Below are 18224 nucleotides of genomic sequence, written 5' to 3' on the forward strand. Positions count from 1 at the left end.
GTTGGGGGCAGGGTTTAGGGCCTGGTCCAGGATCAACACCGGGGCTCGTGATTCCTGCCCCTGACCCTGTTCACAATTTTCCTGCTTCTTTACTTTCCGTTGACTCTCTTGCCTTTCTCTCCCTCTCCTCAGGGCCGTGCTCTGACCAAGACAAGGACAGATCAGCTAAGCCTCTCTGTGGAGAGCCTCCCGGAAACAAGATGGCCGGTGCCTCAGTGAAGGTGGCGGTGAGAGTCCGGCCTTTCAACTCCAGAGAGATCAGCCGAGAGAGCAAATGCATTATTCAGATGTCAGGGAACACAACAAGTGAGTATTTACTTCCACACTGTACTGTTCAGTCTGCACTGCCAGCTACAGCCTGGGAGGATTCTGAGCCAATCGAAGGACAAAAGCTGATTATGTAGGTACCAATAACGTCTTAGCATGGTTGAGTACTCACCATCGTTCTGCTATTTGGTGTCATCAGGGTGTTCTCCAATGTCCTTTAAAATATTTCTGTGTATCCGTGATTTACCATGAGTGTGAAGTGGATATTTCATTGACCACAACTGCTGGTGGTCTCTTTTAGATTAATCATGATAGGACCTCATGATTGGTTAGCAGGAACTCCTTAACCAGTGTTTACAATGAATCACTGTCATTTTGTTCATACAAAGGGGAGATAGGGCCCCATTGTGGCACAGGGGTAGTGTCCCTACCTCTGAGCCAGGAGGCCTAGGTTCAAGACCGACCTGCTCCAGATGTGTGTAATGACATCTCTGAACAGCTTGAATAGAACATATCCAGAAGTGAGATGCTGTAATCCGTGGAGATGATAGCAAATCATAGCCACTGTCCCAAAGTGGCTAACTAATGAGATGCCATGCTATGCCAGCCAAGAAGATATCAGCATCACTTCTGTCTAAATGTCAGCATTAATGGGAATAGTGTTATGGGGGGTGGGCAGGGGTTGCTGCAGTAAATCTCTGTGCAACAAAGAAGTGTCCACTGAGTCCTGATGGGCGATGCTGGATAGTGAATGCTAGCTGTAGAAATGACGTACCGGTAATTAAGTAACCTCTGCTTTGAGAGTGGTGTGTGGGTAGAGGCAACTCGTACTGGTGTTCCCAGTAATAGTTAACAGCTCCAGCAGAGGAGAAGAAAATTGGAAGGGAATGGATAAGATGGATCTAATGAGTTTGTGTTGAACAGAGGACACTCTCCCCTGATTTTACTGTGGTGAGGTTTCATTAAGGTGAAAAATAGAGGTGGCGGTTTGAGAAGTTACAATCTGGGCGTACAGAGCAATTAGTATAGTTGACCATTTTATATTTGTTTTCAGCATGAAAAGTTTCAGTCAAACAAGTTCTCTGTTTATTAATTGGAAAGTTTGAGTTTCATTGGGTGGAAGATGTCAGCCAAACACACAATCACACTCAGTGTGGCATGGAACAAATTGGAATTATAGTCGAAGGAGCAATGTCCTAGTAAAATGATTTTTTGCTGGTAGCCTGTACTTTAAGACTTCTTCAGGTTAAGATGACCTTATGCCTTTCCATCATTCTGTGGTTACAGCTGAGCTCCAAGTACATTTTTGATTCTGATTCAGCCTGTTCACAGTTAATGCTGGGCTTAGCCCCAAAGGATCCTTCGATGTCCAACAGAGATTTACCTGTACTTCCACACACGTCATCTACTATATCCATTGCACCAGATATAGTCTCCTCTACAATGGGGAGACAGGATGTCAACTTGCAGATCGTTTCAGAGAACATGTCTGGGACACCCACACCAAACAACCCAACACCCCGTGGCTGAACACTTCAACTCCCCCTCCCACTCCACCAAGGACATTCAGGTCCTGGGCCTCCTCCATCGCCAAACCCTTACCACCCAATGCCTGGAGGAAGAAAGTCTCACCTTCCGCCTTGGGACCCTGCAGCCACATGGAATCAATGTGGATTTCACCAGTTTCCTCATTTCTCCTCCCCCCACCTTATCTTAGTCCCAAGCCTCCAACTCGGCACCACGCTCTTGACCTGTTGCTCCTCGGATGCTGCCTGACCTGCTGTGCTTTTCCAGCACCACACTCTCGACTTAGCAAACTACTCAGAATACATTGCAGTGATGTGACCTGACCCTGCATGGCCAAACTGACCTGATTGAACTGTTGCCACCCTCTGATCCTACAACTCAATCTCAGTTTAAAACTGCTCTGTCTTCAATACCTCTGTCTGACTGGTGTGATTTACATGACTAGGTCTGCTTGAGATGTCTGCTGTAAAGAAATTCATTGTGAATCTCTTGAAGATTTCATTCCCTTTACTGCTAAAAAATTACAGATCAACATTGCTGCCAGATGTATCCATGAGGAACTTATTTTACTCGATAATCTGCATTTCTAGTGAGACTCTCGATTTGGCAAATCCAGGGTGCCATATTTTGGACTTAAAACAGAAAGTTGCTGGAGAAACTCAGCGGGTCTGGCAGGTTCTTTGAAAAGAGGAAAGGAGTTAACATTTCAAGTCCAGTTTCACTCACCTTTAGAATGACCATATTGAGGCTCTGTCTTTTTCATATGTACTCCCATTAAACATAAATTGATGAGTGGAGTGAAGGAAGTGGGGAATTAGCACTGATGTGAGAACCTGACTAAAGTTAGGGATATGTGGATGGAAGCCAATGGTGGACTCTGAAAGTGCCATCACAGCCTGTGTTAGTTGTCTTGAGTGGACCTTAGCTCAGAAACTTTGACTGCGACAGGTCAATCAGACTGAGTTGGTTAATAATCAGTTTTTAATGACTTGCTGAAGTCCACGTATTTTCTAACTGTTTCCTGCAAAGTGTGTGTCATTGGTAAATAAAGACAATGCGTGCTGACCATCCTTAAATGGAAATCAGGGAAAAAGCTCCCAATTGCTTGGATCCATGCGTGGTACAAAGGTGGCAGTTGTTGGAAGTCAGTCATCTCACCTCTAGGAAATTATTGCACGAGGTTCTCAGGGAAATGTTCCAGGCATAAACAACTTCAGCTAATTCATCAATGACCATCATAAGGTCAGAAGTGCAGATGTTCCTTGATGATTACACAATATTCTGTACCATCCATGACTCCTCAGATACTAAGGCAGTCTACGTCCAAGTTTAGGAGAACCTGGACAACTTCCAGGTTTGGGGCTGACAAGTGTGTAAAATCTGCACTAGACATGGTGACAAGTGGTGATCATCTCCAGTAGAAGAGAATCTAACCTTGCATTCAATGGCATTACCATCGCTGAATCTCCCACTAACAACATCATCAGCTTACCACTGACTAGAAATTGAATTGGACTAGCTATATCAACACTGTGGCTGTAAGGATAAGTCTTGATCTTCTATTGTCAGCTCGAAACTCCTGCTTATCCAATGTCTGTTCTCCATGTACAAGGCATAACTCAGGAGCACTATTGAAATCTAAAATAATACCAGAGAGCTCCAGATGCTGGAGGTCAGAAGCAAAAACAGAAATTGGTAGAGAAACTTGGAAGGTCTGGCAGCATCTGTGGAGAGAAAGCAGAGTCAATGTTTCAGGTCCAGTGACTCTTCATTAGAGCTGATAGTAGCTGGGAAAAGATGGCATGTATGCTGAAGTCAGAGGTTGGGTGGATTAGGGAGTGATAGGTAGAGATAGGTAGGAGATAGGTAGAAATGGAGCCCAGAGAAAGAGAAGGAAAATTAGGCAAATGAAGGGATGGATAATGGTAAGCCAAGGGAGGAGAAAAGCTGATAATGGGGACCATTAATGAAGTGTTGTGCTGAATGTAGCCCATATGATGACAAGGCCTGGGATGTGGCATGAGAGTGAGTCAGGGAATTATGGAATACTCTCCACTTGCCTATATGATTGCAGCTGCAATAAAACTCAAAAAACTAGATACCAGTGAAGGAAAAGTGGCCTGCTTGATCAACACTTTATCCAGCACTTTAAACATTCACTCCTTTCATTACCAGTGCTCAGTGGTAGTCATGTGTACCATCTACAAGGTGTACAGCAGTATCACACTCAGACATCTTCAACTGCACCTTCCAAATCTGCAACCCCCTAGCTTCTAGAAGGACCAGGGCATTGAATGTATTAACATGCGAACATATGAATAATGAACAAGGGTAACTAACATGGAATGCTGGAGAAACGCAACAAATCTGGAAGCATCCCTGGAGAGAGGAAACAGGCAAAAGCTTGAGATTGGATACAACCTTTCCTCAGACGTTACAAGAGTAAAAGGTACAAATGTAGACCACTCAGCCCTTCAATCCTGCTCCACCATTCAATAAAATCACGACTGATGCTAACCTCAACTATACATTCTTGCATATTCCCGATTAATCTTTCATTCCCTTGGTAATCGAAATCTTTCCTCCTCTGCCTTAAGAGCACAAAGATTCTACATCCAATGCTTATTGAGAAAGGGAATTCTTACCCTCTAAGAGAATTTTGTTTTTCCTCATCTCCATCTTAAATGGGCAGCCCCTTATATTTAAACAATAACCCCTAGTTCTAGATTCTCCTACAAGAGAAAACATCCTTTCCACATCAACCTGGTTACGACCCCCTCAGGATCTTATATGTTTCAATTATGTAACCTCTGAGTCTTCTAAACTACAGAAGATTCAGGCCTAGCCAGTCTAATCCTTCCTCATAAAGTGAGCTCCAGGCAATGCATCAACATCTTTCTCTAAGTACAGTGACACTGTAAAAAGTATTCCAGATCCGGTTCCACCAAAGCCCTATATAACCAAAGCAAAGCCTTCCCACTCCTGTGTTAAATCCCCCTTGCAATAAAACAAACATGCCATTTACATGATATGCTTCTTTCCATTCTTTCTATCAAAATACACAAAATCACACTTTCCTACATTGAACTCCAATTGCAAGATCTTTGTCCACTCACTTAACCCTGTCTATATCTCTTTGTAGGCTCCTTATGTCCTCTACACAGCTCACCTTCCGACATACCTTTGTGTCATTAGCAAATTTAGCTGCCGGACCTTTGATCCCTTCATCCAAGTCTTTTCCATAAATTGTAAAGAGTTGAAGCTCCAGCACTGACCCATGTGGCACCCCACTCACGTCATCCTGGCAGCTTGAAAAAGACCCATTCATTCCTGCTCTCTGTGTCCTGTTAGCCAGCCAATCTTCCACCCATGCCAAGATGTTATCCCTAACACCAGGAACTTTTATTTTCCTCAGTTGCTTTTGATGTGAAACCCTATCAAATTTTCTTTGGAAATCCAAGTACAATCAATTCACTGCTTCCCCTTTATCCACAGCAAAGGTTACTTCTTCAAAGGACATAACATGATTTAAAGTTGATTTCCCTTTGAAATAATCATGGTAGCTCTGCCTGATTACCTTGAACTTATGCAAGTGCTTTGTTATAACATATTTAATGTTAGCTACTAACATTGTCTTCCTAAATAAAAACTGAAAGTACTGCAGATGCTATAAATCAAACAAAAACAGAAATTGTTGCAAAAGTTCAGCAGATCTGACACCGTCGACGGAGAGAAATCAGAGTTTAACATTTCAGGTCGAGTGATCGTTCCTCAGTTCCGATTTCTCTCCATAGATGCTCCCAGACCTTCTGAGCTTTTAGAGCAATTTCATTTTTTTTTGTTTAACATGTTCCTCCTGACCGATGTTAAGCTAACTGGCTGGAGCTTTCCACTTTTTGCCTCCCTCCTTTGTTGCATAACGGAATTACTTTCACTGTTTTCCAATCTCTCGGAACCTTTCCTGAATCGAAATGCATTTTGGAAAGTTAAAACCAATGCTATCTCACCAACTACTTCTTTTAATACCCGAAGATGAAGTCCATCAAGACCCAAAGACTTGTCAATTCACAGCTCCAACAATTTACTCAGCAGTGCTTCCATGGGAATTGTAATTTTCTTCAGATTGCCTGTCCTTTTCAGTTCCTGATTTACAGCTATTTCCAGAAAGTTGTTTATATCTTCTTTAGTGAGTAGTGTGCAAAATATCTGTTCAATTTGTCTGCTGTCTCCTCAACTTCCATTACAAATTCCCCAGACTCATTTTCTATTGGGCCAACACTTACAATGTTAACTCATTTCTTTTTTAAATATCTGAAGAAACTTTTCCTTTTTTTAACATTCTTGGTTAACTTTCTTTCTACTCTAATTTTTCCCTCCTTATTAATCTTGTAATTTTTTTTTTACTTTTTCTTTTACCCTTAGTAGCATCAACACACAGAGGAATCTAGACATGCATGTGCCTAGTTCCCTGAAAGTGGCAACACAAGTGGATAAGGTGGTCAAGAAGGCATTTAGCACATTTGCCATCATTGGTCGACGCATAAAGTATAAAAATTGCAGTTCAGCAGAATCTTGGTGAGGCCACATTTGAAATATTGTGTACAATTCTGGTCACCACAGTGCAAGATGTATGTGGAGGCTTTGGGGAGGTTACAGAAACCAGTGTGTTGCCTGGTTTGGATGATATCAACATTGAGGAGAGATTGGACAAATTTTGTTTGATTTCACTTGAGCTTTGAAGAATGAGGGGCAACCTGATAGAAGTTTACAAAATTCTGAGAGGCATGGATTAAATGGATAATTGGAGTCTTTTTTTCTAAGGGTAGAAATGTCAATAACTAGGGGACATGAGTTTAAGTTAAAAAGGGGTAGGTTTATAGGAGATGTGAGAGGCAAATGTTTTATATGGAGGATGGTAAGTCCCTGGAATGTGACTCTAGAGGAGCTAGTGGAGACAGTTACAACAGCAATATTAAAGAGACATCTTGACAAATATATGGATAGGCAGTGAATAGAGGGATACAGACCACATAGAGGTAAAAGGCTTTAAGTTTAGGAAAGCATCATGTGTTGGTGCAGTCTTGGAAGGCAGAAAGGCTTTTCCTATGCTATACTGTTCTTTGGTCTTTTTATGTTCTGTTCAATCTTCTAACCTGCCACCCATCTTTACAATTATATTTTTTTTCTTTGAGTTTGATGCAGTGTTGGACTTCATTAGTTAACCACTGATGGTGTGTCTATCCCTTACAATTTTTCTTATTTGTTGGAATGCATCTATTCTGTGTTCCAGGAATGTTTGCTATTGACACATCCCTTAACTTAACTACCATTTCACTTCAGCAAACTCTGTTTTTATGGTCTCATAATTGCTCTTGTTTAAATTCAAAGTAGTAGTCTTGGACCCACGCTTCTCTCCTGTAAATAGTACAAAAACTTATTCACATTATGCTTGCTGCTACCCCAGGCACTTTCATTATGAAGTCAATAATTAATCCCTTCTTGTTGGTCAGAACCTGATCTAGTGTAACTTGCTCTATAATTGCTGTCATAACATGCAGGTCTAATAAATTGTTCTAAAATCATGCAATGAATTCCTCCTTTAGCCAACTTTTTCCCATCTAATCTCTTTTGACAAACTCTCATTATTTCTTCCTTGATGCCCTGTCCTATTGTGTGGTTACTATTATGCCACCTGTACACAACTTCCACAAGCTTTTATCATTGCTTAACTCTACACAGACTGTTTCTATATCTGAATTTAGGTCAGCCCTTTCTGTTGTGCTAATGGTTTGTTTTAGATCATAGTGGTATCCATGAGCTCCCAACTTTGGCATTCTTTGAGTTTTTAATGAATAATTTAGTTTTATTATTCATTTGTTTATTTTGCTTTTTATGTATTAAGTTAATTTTAACACCAATTTGTGTACTGTGTTAAAAAAACTTGAGAATAGAATAAAATACATAGGAACAGTATGAATACCTCTTCACCTAAATACATGGGAACATTATGGACACCCCTATACCTGAATACATAGGAACAGTATGGATACCCCTATACCTGAATACATGGGAACGTTATGGACACCCCTATACCTGAATACATGGGCACAACTTGGATATCCCTACACCTAAATACATGGGAACATTATGGACACCCCTAATACCTGAATACATGGGAACAGTATGGATACCCCTATACTGAAAGACTGCAGAAGTTCAAGGATGATGCTCGCCATCACCTCCTTCAGGGTAATTAGGGAGAGGTAGACCTAGCCAGGGACATCCACTTTCCATGAACTGATTTATAAAAAAGACAAACCTATCACTCGCTGCACACAGACACAGGCTGCTTCAATACCTGAGGAATTGTGAATGGTGCTGAATGTGGTGCAATTATAACACAGGTCTCTACTTCTGACCTTACGATGAAGCAAAGGTGATTGATCAAATAGCTGAAAGTGTCTGAGCCTCCATCACTACTCAAAGGAGTTCCTGCAGTGATGCTCTGGGACTGAGATAATTGGCCTCTGACAACCACTATCATCATACTCTGTGCTAAGTCTGACTCTGATTGTAGACAAACTTCTCCCCTCCAATCCCTGCACTCTGATTCCCATTAACATCAATTTTGCCACCATACTCAATCAAGTGCTACCTCCCCAACTATGTTCAGCTCTTTTGTCCCTGTTTAGGCTAAAGATTATTGAGATCAAAAACTGAATGGCCCTTAAACTGAGAATCAGTGAGCAGCTCCTTGCTGTATAAGTGCTGCTTGATTGTCAACAGTTTCCTCATTCACTTTGCTCGTCGTCAAGAGTAGGTTGATTGGGAACTAACTGGTCAATTTTATTTGACCTGGGCAGTGTGTCATGTGGCAGGGAGGTGTGGCAGCTGTAGCTATACTGGAATAGTACTGTCCATGTACAGAAGGGGTAGGAACCGCGGTACAAATCTATTATCTGCAGTTTTCATTTCTGGGCTCCAAACCAGGTAAGCTTTGTAAGTCTTGTAATGATTCTTAGAGTTTTTAAGCCTAGACCTTGATAGCTATGGTTCTACAAGACAGCACTGTCACTGATAAGCAGCCTCACAGGGAGATCACAACTTGGCTATTATAGCAAAATGTAGAAATGTCATCTCTATGGAGCAAGTTGGTATTCTTCTGGAGTTGAGGATTCAGCAAGGTTGTTTTTACCCACTCTGTTATGTACACCTTTTGATGTGAGCAAAGTCTCTTCTTTAGAATTGTATTGAATTGCTGGAGATCTGAAATAAAAACAAAATATGCTGGAGAAACTCAGCAGGTCTGCCAGGATCTGTGGAGAGAGAAACAGAGTCCAGCATGACTGTTCTTTGAAAGCGAAGAGAGATGAAAGGTGGTGTGTTTGAGGATGTTTAAAGAAGGGGCATGTGGAACAAAAGAGAAGTTTCAAGAAAAGTTAGAGGGTCAGAGAGATCAAGGGTGGCATGTAACGAAAGGTGGAAGGGGACTGGCAACAGTTGCAGTAAAGAATCAAAAACAGTCGAATCTGTATTAGTAGCAATTTAAGGGTCAGCTTTGTCCAGAAGCAAAAGCACGCGAACAATGTATTGGGAGTGTAGAGGGGTAAAGTTTCAAAATGGATATGGGAAGTTGTTGAACTCCAAGTTGAATTGGGTCTCGAGTTGGGTGCTGGTCCTCCAGCTTGTGCTCGGCTTTACTCGAGCACTGCAGACAACCTGGCACAGACGTAGTAAACAAGATGGTGTATTGAAATAGTGGTGACCAGAAGATTGGGACTGATTGGGGTGTTTCACAAAGCCTGCATTTGATTCCCTCATTGAAGAAAACAGCCCCCACAATGTGAGCTTAGGTTAGATTGAAAGAAGTACACTGCTTCACCTAGAGAGTGTGGCTGGGACCTGAGACAATGAGGAAAGGGGAGGTTAAAAGCTAAGAATTATGATATGTCCAATTGCATGGAAAAGTGCTGTGGAAGGGGAATGAGATGCTGGTCATGATAAGGGGTGAGAGTAGAAGCTATGGGAAATAGGGCCCTCAACTGCAAATGACCTATTAATTGGAGTGGCGGGGGGGGGGGGGGGGGAATCCTTGGGTGAGGAGGAAGGGCAAAGTAACTGAAGTGCTATAATTGGATGAAGCATCATTGGAGAGAGAGAAACTGGGAGAATGGAATGGAGTTCCTTACAGGAAGCAGGCTGGGAGGAATTGTCGGAGAAAGTGAGGACTGCAGCTGATGGAGATCAGAGTCGAAGAGTGTGGTGCTGGAAAAGCACAGCCGGTGCACACCATACAGGCAGCATCCGAGGAGCAGGAGAATCGATGCTTCGGGCATAAGCCCTTCATCAAGAATCAGAATCTGTGAGGAATTGTAGTCAATGTAACAGTGGGAGTCATTGTCTTTGTAATGGATATTAGTCAACAGGCTGTCCTTGGAAATGGAGACAGAGAAGAGTCAGAGATGGACCAGGTGAAAGTGAGAGAAGGGTGAAAATTGGAAACAAAATTCATAAATATTTCCAGTTCCAGATGAGAGCAGGATTGACTCTAAGACAGTCATTAGTTTACTAGAAAAAATAAGCATGGGAAAGATATGTGCTTATAAAGAGATATGTGGTTTAATTGGGACCCATGCAAGTGCCCATAGCAACCCATTTTAATTGGAGGAGGTGAGGCTAGATAAAGGAGAAATTGTTCAATGAGATAATAAGTTGAAGGGAGGGAGGGTGGGCAGTGGTGGATGACGACTGTTTGTGCCTCCTTTCATGGAAGAAGCAGAAACTGCCAACCATCCTGGTAGGGGTGGAGGTGCAGAGGGTTGCACTTTGAGAATGAAGAGGGACTATTCAAGAGCAGGAAACCAGGAGTTGTTGAAATGATGTAGGGTGTCTAAAGAATCAAGAATGTCGGGTGGGAGACATTGGACAAGGAGGAAAAAGAGTCAGTCAAAATTGAAACACTGGATCTACCATGATAGTCCTGTGGTGGGCTCTTGGAGGGGGCTTTTTGGCGCTGTGGGACTATGAAATGGGAAGCTGTAGGGGGAAGATCTCAAGAAGGATGAGGTCAGAGCTAGGCCTTTTCACTGCTGGGATTGTGGACCAGTGATGATAAGGTGCGTGCCTGATGTTGTAGATCAGTGCAAAACAATGTCAGTATGCCAGGTGACAACAGCACCACCCTTTTCAGCAGGTTTGATCACAAAGTCAGGGTTAAATTCCTGAAAGCATGGAGTGCAGAAGGAGTCAGAAGAGTAGATAAATTGAGATAGCCCATTTCACACCAATAGTTCTTATCGAGATCAAGAATGGGCATGAGGCTACAGGGACGGGTCTAGGTGAAGGGTAAGTATTGGTGACGGGTGGAAGGTCCAGTCAGTGAGGGGCAGACTCCTGCCCAAGGAAATGGGTGTGGAAGTGAATGTGATAGAAGCTGTGCAACTCTAATCTCATGATTGTTCGTAAAGGGCGGCACAGTGGCACAGTAGTTAGCACTGCTGCCTTACACCGCCAGAGACCTAGGTTCAATTCCCACCTCAGGCGACTGTCTGTGTGGAGTTTGCACATTCTCCCCGTGTCCGCGTGGGTTTCCTCCGGGTGCTCCGGTTTCCTTCCACAGTCCAAAAATGTGCAGGTCAGGTGAATTGGCCATGCTAAATTGCCCGTAGTGTTAGGTGAAGGGGTAAATGTAGGGGAATGGGTCTGGGTGGGTTGCGCTTTGGCGGGTCGGTGTGGATTTGTTTGGCTGAAGGGCCTGTTTCCACACTGTAAGTAATCTAATCTAATCTAAACTCCTCTGTAGTCTATCGGAACTCTGGTGTATGTACTTACCTATCTTTACTGTGTCCATTTTAAACCTTTTTAGCCTGTTGACGACATTGAGCTCTTTTACCTCAAAGCGGTTGATTTTACATTGTTTATTTGTCTTCCTTTACAAATACTTGGAGGAAGTAGCCTTCCAAAACATGAGCTCTGTCGTGTTCATTCCACATTCCAGTTCCGTTTCCATCTTTTATAATTTTTCAATCACTGATCTCTTAGCTCCTGTTATTTTCTCCACAAATATGTTCTGTTTATTGAATTTGTTATTATGTAATGATTCAACTTTAAAATTAGATTAGATTACCTACAACACAAAAACAGGCCCTGCAGCCCAAACCCCTCTGACTAATGCACCTAATACTATGGGTAATTTAGCATGGCCAATTCATCTGACCTGCCCGTCGTTGGAATGTTGGAGGAAACCCCCACAGATACGGGGAGGATGTGCAGACTCCACAGAGGCATTCACCTGAGGCTGGAATCAAACCTGGGACCCTAGTGTTGTGAGACAGCAGTGCTAAACACTAAGCCACCGTGCCACCCTACATAACGTGCAAAGCAAATCAGTTTCTTTCAGTCCCGTAAGTGGCAATCTGAGAATCCTCGTTACACTTCCAATTACTGGTGATATTTATAACATGCATTTCATGAAAAATATACAACTTGAGAAGTTTTACATGGTTTCTAGCTCCTCAGTGTACTGCTGCAGGAGGGCCTTAGATTACAGACTTTCCCCATTCAGCCGCTGCAACCATTGGCCCAGTGTTTTTTTCATCATGTTGCCCTGGACTTTAGACCCTGCCTGTGTTATGACCAGACACTGATGGTTATGGTTCAAATGGGATATCCCAAATCATTACAGCCTCTTGGTGAGATGGATGAGCTGACTTTATTTACCTGCCTCTTGATAGGTTGCAGGAATGTCAATGTAAAATGGATTCACTCAATTAGAGACTCATTTCTCCCAGACCCAAATTTACTTACATTTTAAAAGGAGCCAAATTAATTAGCCTTCCTTGAATTATCAGAATAAATTTGTTAATTACTATGTGAAAAGAAATCGCAACAGAACATACATTAACACAGAGTACAAATAAGAGAGTCCAAACTAATTAAGGAAAAAGATGTACCTATCAGTCTCTGAATTGTTCATGAAGGAGTAGGTAAGACAATGCTGTGGCCATAATTGGATGACATCTGTAATGTTGATGTTGGAAGGTAACCAATCTACTTTCAGATTCTTAGTTGTTGATGGACATTCTGGTGTTCTGATTCCTTTTGACAATTACTGAATTCCAGCATTCACAATAAGGAGAGTCTTACAGCTTGTTTTACCTGCAGTGCAGGGATGGTGAAAATGACTATTCTCAAATATATCACCCTTATAGCACTCAAGTCCATAAACCAGGATGTCCAGTTAATAATACTCACAAATTAATGTTGGAGACAGTTCTCAACTCCTTTGTTTGTATATTCTGGAAGGGTTAAACAGATGGCTGTGTAAGAGGTAGCTTTCTGCTGGAAGGGTTGGCTAGGAGTAGTCAGCCCCCTCATTATCTCTTCCTGTGAAGACTCTCCCTGTGTGAAGTTTCCTTGACACTTTACAGGTTTAACATTCCATGAGGACTTTGCCAGACTGTTCACTGCTTTCTTTTTGTTTAATTACAATCCTCTTTTCCAAATAAAAAAGCACATTTGGGAATTGAAGGTTTAACGTGTCTAAGATACTTTGGCGTTATGGTCAGTCCTGGTAACACTGGTCTAGAACACATGCTAGTTGACACTTTTATGTTTTGTAGAAATGTACAAAAACATGTTTAATTCTCAGTCTCTGCCTCTCGAAACACATGCACGAAGTTCTTGGTTATTGAGCTGCTCAGAGTGAACCTTGACCAGAAATGCTGCATCTGTTTCCAAACATAATTTGCAAAGGGCAACCTTGCCTGAGTTTGGATTTAATTGAACAACATCTCGATTCACATGTTAAATGAAACTGCGCTGAGCAGAACATGGCAGAATTTAATGGTCAGGTAAAGAATTTTGCCAGAAAAGCTGATTGTTGAGCAATGCAAATGTTTAAGAAAATAGTTTGACTTGTAACTAACGTATTATCCCAGTGGGAAAGGGTTCTAGGAAGGGATTAAACTGATCATGGCTAACCAGGAATAGCTTCAAAATTGACAGAAAAGAAAACATATAATGCGGCAAAGCTTAATGGTAAACCCGAGGACTGGGAATGTTTTAAAAAACAGCAAAAGATAGTAAAGAAATAGTGAAGAGGGAAAAGATAAACTCTGGGGGTAAATAGTATCAAAACAGAATACAAGAGTTTCTTCAAGTGTATACAAAAGAAGAGAGAGGTCAAAGTGAACACTTAGAGAATGAAGCTGGGGAAATGATAAAGGGGAAGCAGGAAATTGAACACCTACTCTGTGTCAGTCTTCATGGTAGGAAACACTGATAACATTCCAAAACACTAAATCAGGCTGCAAAAGGAAAAGAACAAATGATTACAATAACTGTCACTAGCGTAAAATTATTAGAGAAACTAAGAGGGTTAAAGATTGGTATATCTCCTGGGTTCAATGGATTGCACTCTAGGATATTAAAGGAAGTAACTACAGAGATAATGAATGCTTTGGCAGTAATCTTCCAAACATTAGATTCTGGAAACGTCCCAGAGGATTGGAAAACTGCCAATGTTATGCATTTGTTCAAAAAGGGAAGGAGACACAAAAACAGCTAACTACAGGGCAGTTAGCTTAGCATATGTCATTCAGAAAGTGTTAGAGACCATTATAAAGAATGTAATAGTATTAATACATGATGTAACATGGCAGAGTCAAAATGGCTTCATGAAGGGAAAACCATGTCTGACAAATTTATTAGGATTCCTTTAAGATGTAATAAGCAGGATAGGTAGATGGGAATCACAAAACGTTATATTTCCAAAGTATTACCTCTTGAGATTTTCCAAAAGGTGTTTTATAAAGTATAACATGTAAGGAACCCATGAAGTTGGGGTAGTATAAGTATATGTGGAGAGGATTGGTGTGCTAAGAGAAGATAGAATTAGGATAAGGGGAGCACTTTGAGAATGACAGTCTGTAACTAGTGGAGTGTCACCATGGGCCACAATTATTTACAATATGGATGAATGACTTGAATGAATTGTAGCCATGTTTTTGAATGTCTCAAATATAGATTAGATCCCCTACAATGTGGAAACAGGCCCTTCGGCCTAGCAAATCCACACCAGTCCTCCGAAGAGTAACCCACCCAGACCCATTTCCCTCTGACCAATGCATCTAACACTATGGGCAATTTAGCATGGCCAATTCACCTGGCCTGCACGTCTTTGGATTGTGGGAGGAAACCCATGCAGACACAGGGAGAATGTGTAAGCGCCACACAGACGGTCTGCCTGAGGTTGGAATTGAACCTGGGACCCTAGTACTGTAAGGCAGCAGTGCTAACCACTGAGCCACCATGCCACCCCCACAATAGGAAGACAAGTGGTAAGGATGACACAAAGAGTCTACTGAGGGATCTAGGCTGGTTAGGTGAGTAGGAAAAATCTTGGCAGGTGGAATATAATGTGTGAAAATGGGATTATACACTTTGGAAAATATAGAGGAGTGGAATATTATTTAAATGGAGAAAGACTGCAGAAAGCCATGGGACAGAGTGATTAAGGAGTCTGCGTGCATAAGTCACAAAACACAAGCATAAATGTTCAACAGGTAATAGGGAAGTCAATTTGAATACTGGACTCTACTTCAAAGGGAATGGAGTATAAAAACAGGAAAGTTTTTGCTAAAACTATACAAGGCACCAGTTAGACCATATCTGGAATACTGTGAATGGTTTTAGTTCCCTTATGGAGGAGGCATTCCAAGGAAGGTTCACAGGTTGATCCTGGGGATGAAGAGACTGTCTTATGAGCAGAGGTTGAGCCTTTAGTGTTAGAACTCTCACTGATTTTTATTATTTTTTTCAATTTGGTTTGGAACTGTGAACTGGGAATTGTTAGCTGAGAATTATTTATGGACTTTGAAACAGATTGTGATAAAAGCAGAAGAACAGACAAACAAACATTTATTTGTGAGACCAGGCCTGGAAGTTAACTGCAGGTTGCGTCTTGTTTAAGAGGGTTCCTACAGACACAATGACTCAGGAAGAGCATTGTTTAATATAATCCTCATTGCAGATGACAGAATTGGCTATTAATGAGGTCAATACCTGGGAATTGGTTCTGGCAAGTTTGGTGAGAGACCCAATGTTCAAGCAGATGGCAGATCTTGAATGGTAACTGAGGCCTTGGGAAGGCATTCTGTCTATCAGGGTGCAACCAGAATTGAAGTTGGTTTTGTTAAGCTGTGTTTTTAGAGGAGATGAGCTTGTCTATTGACAAAGATAATGTGAGGATTTGAAAACTCTGTGCCTAATCTGCTACACCACTTTTGGAAGCCCAAAGAATAGAAAGTTGAGTCAGAGATACTGCTGCCTTTACCTGGGTGAACTGAGAGGGTAATCCTGATTGACAGTTTCAGAAAAGCAACCAAAGAGTCCACATTTGTTCTTGTGAAACAACACATTGTGACTAGGAGAAAGTGAGGACTGCAGAGTCAAAGTCGAAAAGGGTGGCACTGGAAAAGCACAACACATCAGGCAGCATCCGAGGAGCAGGAGAGTGACGTTTTGGGCATAAGGAATGTGGAGGGGGCAGGGGGATGACATTGTGACAGCCATTTAAGTAATCTAGCCAGTTTTTTTTTCTTTTATTTATCTCTTAACTGTGTGTTTGCAGGCCTGTCTTTTATGTGAACGAACACTGAAAACAATTGCTTACGGTTTAAAGTATACACATTAACCAAATCAATTGTTTAATTTTCTGTCTGCTCAAGTTATTATGCATTTAATAAATAGTTGAATCTTTTATTTGAGATACAAAATCGATGTCTGGAAGTTAATTACAGTATTTGGAAATTCTGGGATTGGTTTTTCAAAAAGTTAGGAATCATTGGAGTCACTATTGGGATTGTCAACAGTTTAAATTTACTGTGTTGCAAGTACAGAGGTAGGAAAGCTGATTTACTTTGGCTGTCTATCACTGTGTTGTAACAATTGGTCGTATACTCATTGGAGTTCAGAAGGATGAAAGGTGACCTCGTTGAAACATGCAAGATTCTTGGAGGATGTGAAAGAATAGTTTCTGAGTGTTTGTTTCATCTTGTGGGAAAGGGTAGGACATCATCTCAGAGTAAGGGGTCACTCATTTCCAACAGAGCTGAGGAATTCCTTCTTTCACAAAGTGGTGAATCTGTGGAATTCTTTACCTCAGAGGGCTGTTGAGGTTGGGCTGTTCGATAAACTAAAGGCTGAGATGGACAGATTTTTAATCAAGGATAAAGTAGGAAAGTGGATTAGAGGATTATCAGATCAGCTATGATCGCAGTGAATGGCAGAGCAGACTCAATGGGCCGAATGGTCTACTTTTTGTTTCCGTGCCTTGTGGTCTTCCGGTCTTCTGCTGGTCGTGAAGGACAATTGGAGCCTATTGCGAATTTCTTCCTTAAACCCCAATTTGGCGACAGATCCACCAAGTAGGTGTGTGATATTCTGTCAAAGGCTTTCTCCTGGTCCTGGCCACACGAGGCACTTATTCAACCTGCTGCATCCTCACATAAATGAGCAACACAAGGCTATCAGAAAGCTTCATGCTAGTTAGAGTACTGAGGGAAAAGAAATGCCTGGTGTTCACTCTCGATCACAACGCTTCTTGTCTATTCCCTAACACTGTCTCTTCTCTCCCTTTTCTAATTGTTTCTGCTTTTCACATTCGCTTCAGGATTGCTGAGGTAATTTATCATTTTCTTTTACTCTGAACTTCAATCAATGTTTCATTTGTTTATTTGAGTTTTTTTTTAAAAGTGCCCATTTATTTTCTAATACATAATTAAAGTGAATTTATTCGTCCTTCATAGGCAGTGATTGATTTGTTTAATCTTTTCCTTGTCATTTAATTTACTCCCTTTTAATTTAAATATTTGAATCCACATGTTTGTCTATTTGCTTCTCAGTCCATGTTCAACATCCTATGATAAAGGCACCATGGAAATGCTATTTCTTTAATTTCCTGCACATTATCTGAATCCTGGGCAAACAATAAGCCAAAAGCCTCATCTTATGTCCTTGAGTCATAATGTATTCAGGAGTTAATTACATTGACTCTGAACAACTTGGGTTTCCCAGTTTATGGCTGATTTGCTTGAAGTCTCCTATCAAGCAAACTATTTCCACATACCTAGAAATACATAGAGGTCTTGGAATCAGGTCATTCATTGGATTAGATTACATTACAGTGTGGAAACAGGCCCGTTGGCCCAACAAGTCCACACCGACCCGCCGAAGCGTAACCCACCCATACCCCTTACCTAACACTGCGGGCAATTTAGCATGGCCAATTCACCTGACCTGCACATCTTTGGACTCTGGGAGGAAACCGGAGCACCTGGAGGAAACCCACGCAGACACGGGGAGAACGTGCAAACTCCACACAGTCAGTCGCCTGAGGCAGGAATTGAACCCAGGTCTCTGGCGCTGTG

At 41.7% G+C, this 18224-nt stretch overlaps 1 protein-coding gene across 1 annotated transcript in view; it reads left to right on the top strand.

Moving 5' to 3' along the window:
- Positions 1 to 18224, top strand: part of kif1aa (kinesin family member 1Aa) — a 320981-nt gene that overhangs the window by 19473 nt on the left and 283284 nt on the right. Inside the window, exon 2 of the mRNA XM_043702906.1 lies at positions 133 to 306. Within this exon, the coding sequence (XP_043558841.1) occupies positions 201 to 306 (106 nt within the window). The 5' untranslated portion in view covers positions 133 to 200. The remainder of the gene's footprint in view (positions 1 to 132; positions 307 to 18224) is intronic.

This window comes from Chiloscyllium plagiosum, chromosome 13 (assembly GCF_004010195.1).
Source record: "Chiloscyllium plagiosum isolate BGI_BamShark_2017 chromosome 13, ASM401019v2, whole genome shotgun sequence".
Lineage (NCBI taxonomy): Eukaryota > Metazoa > Chordata > Chondrichthyes > Orectolobiformes > Hemiscylliidae > Chiloscyllium > Chiloscyllium plagiosum.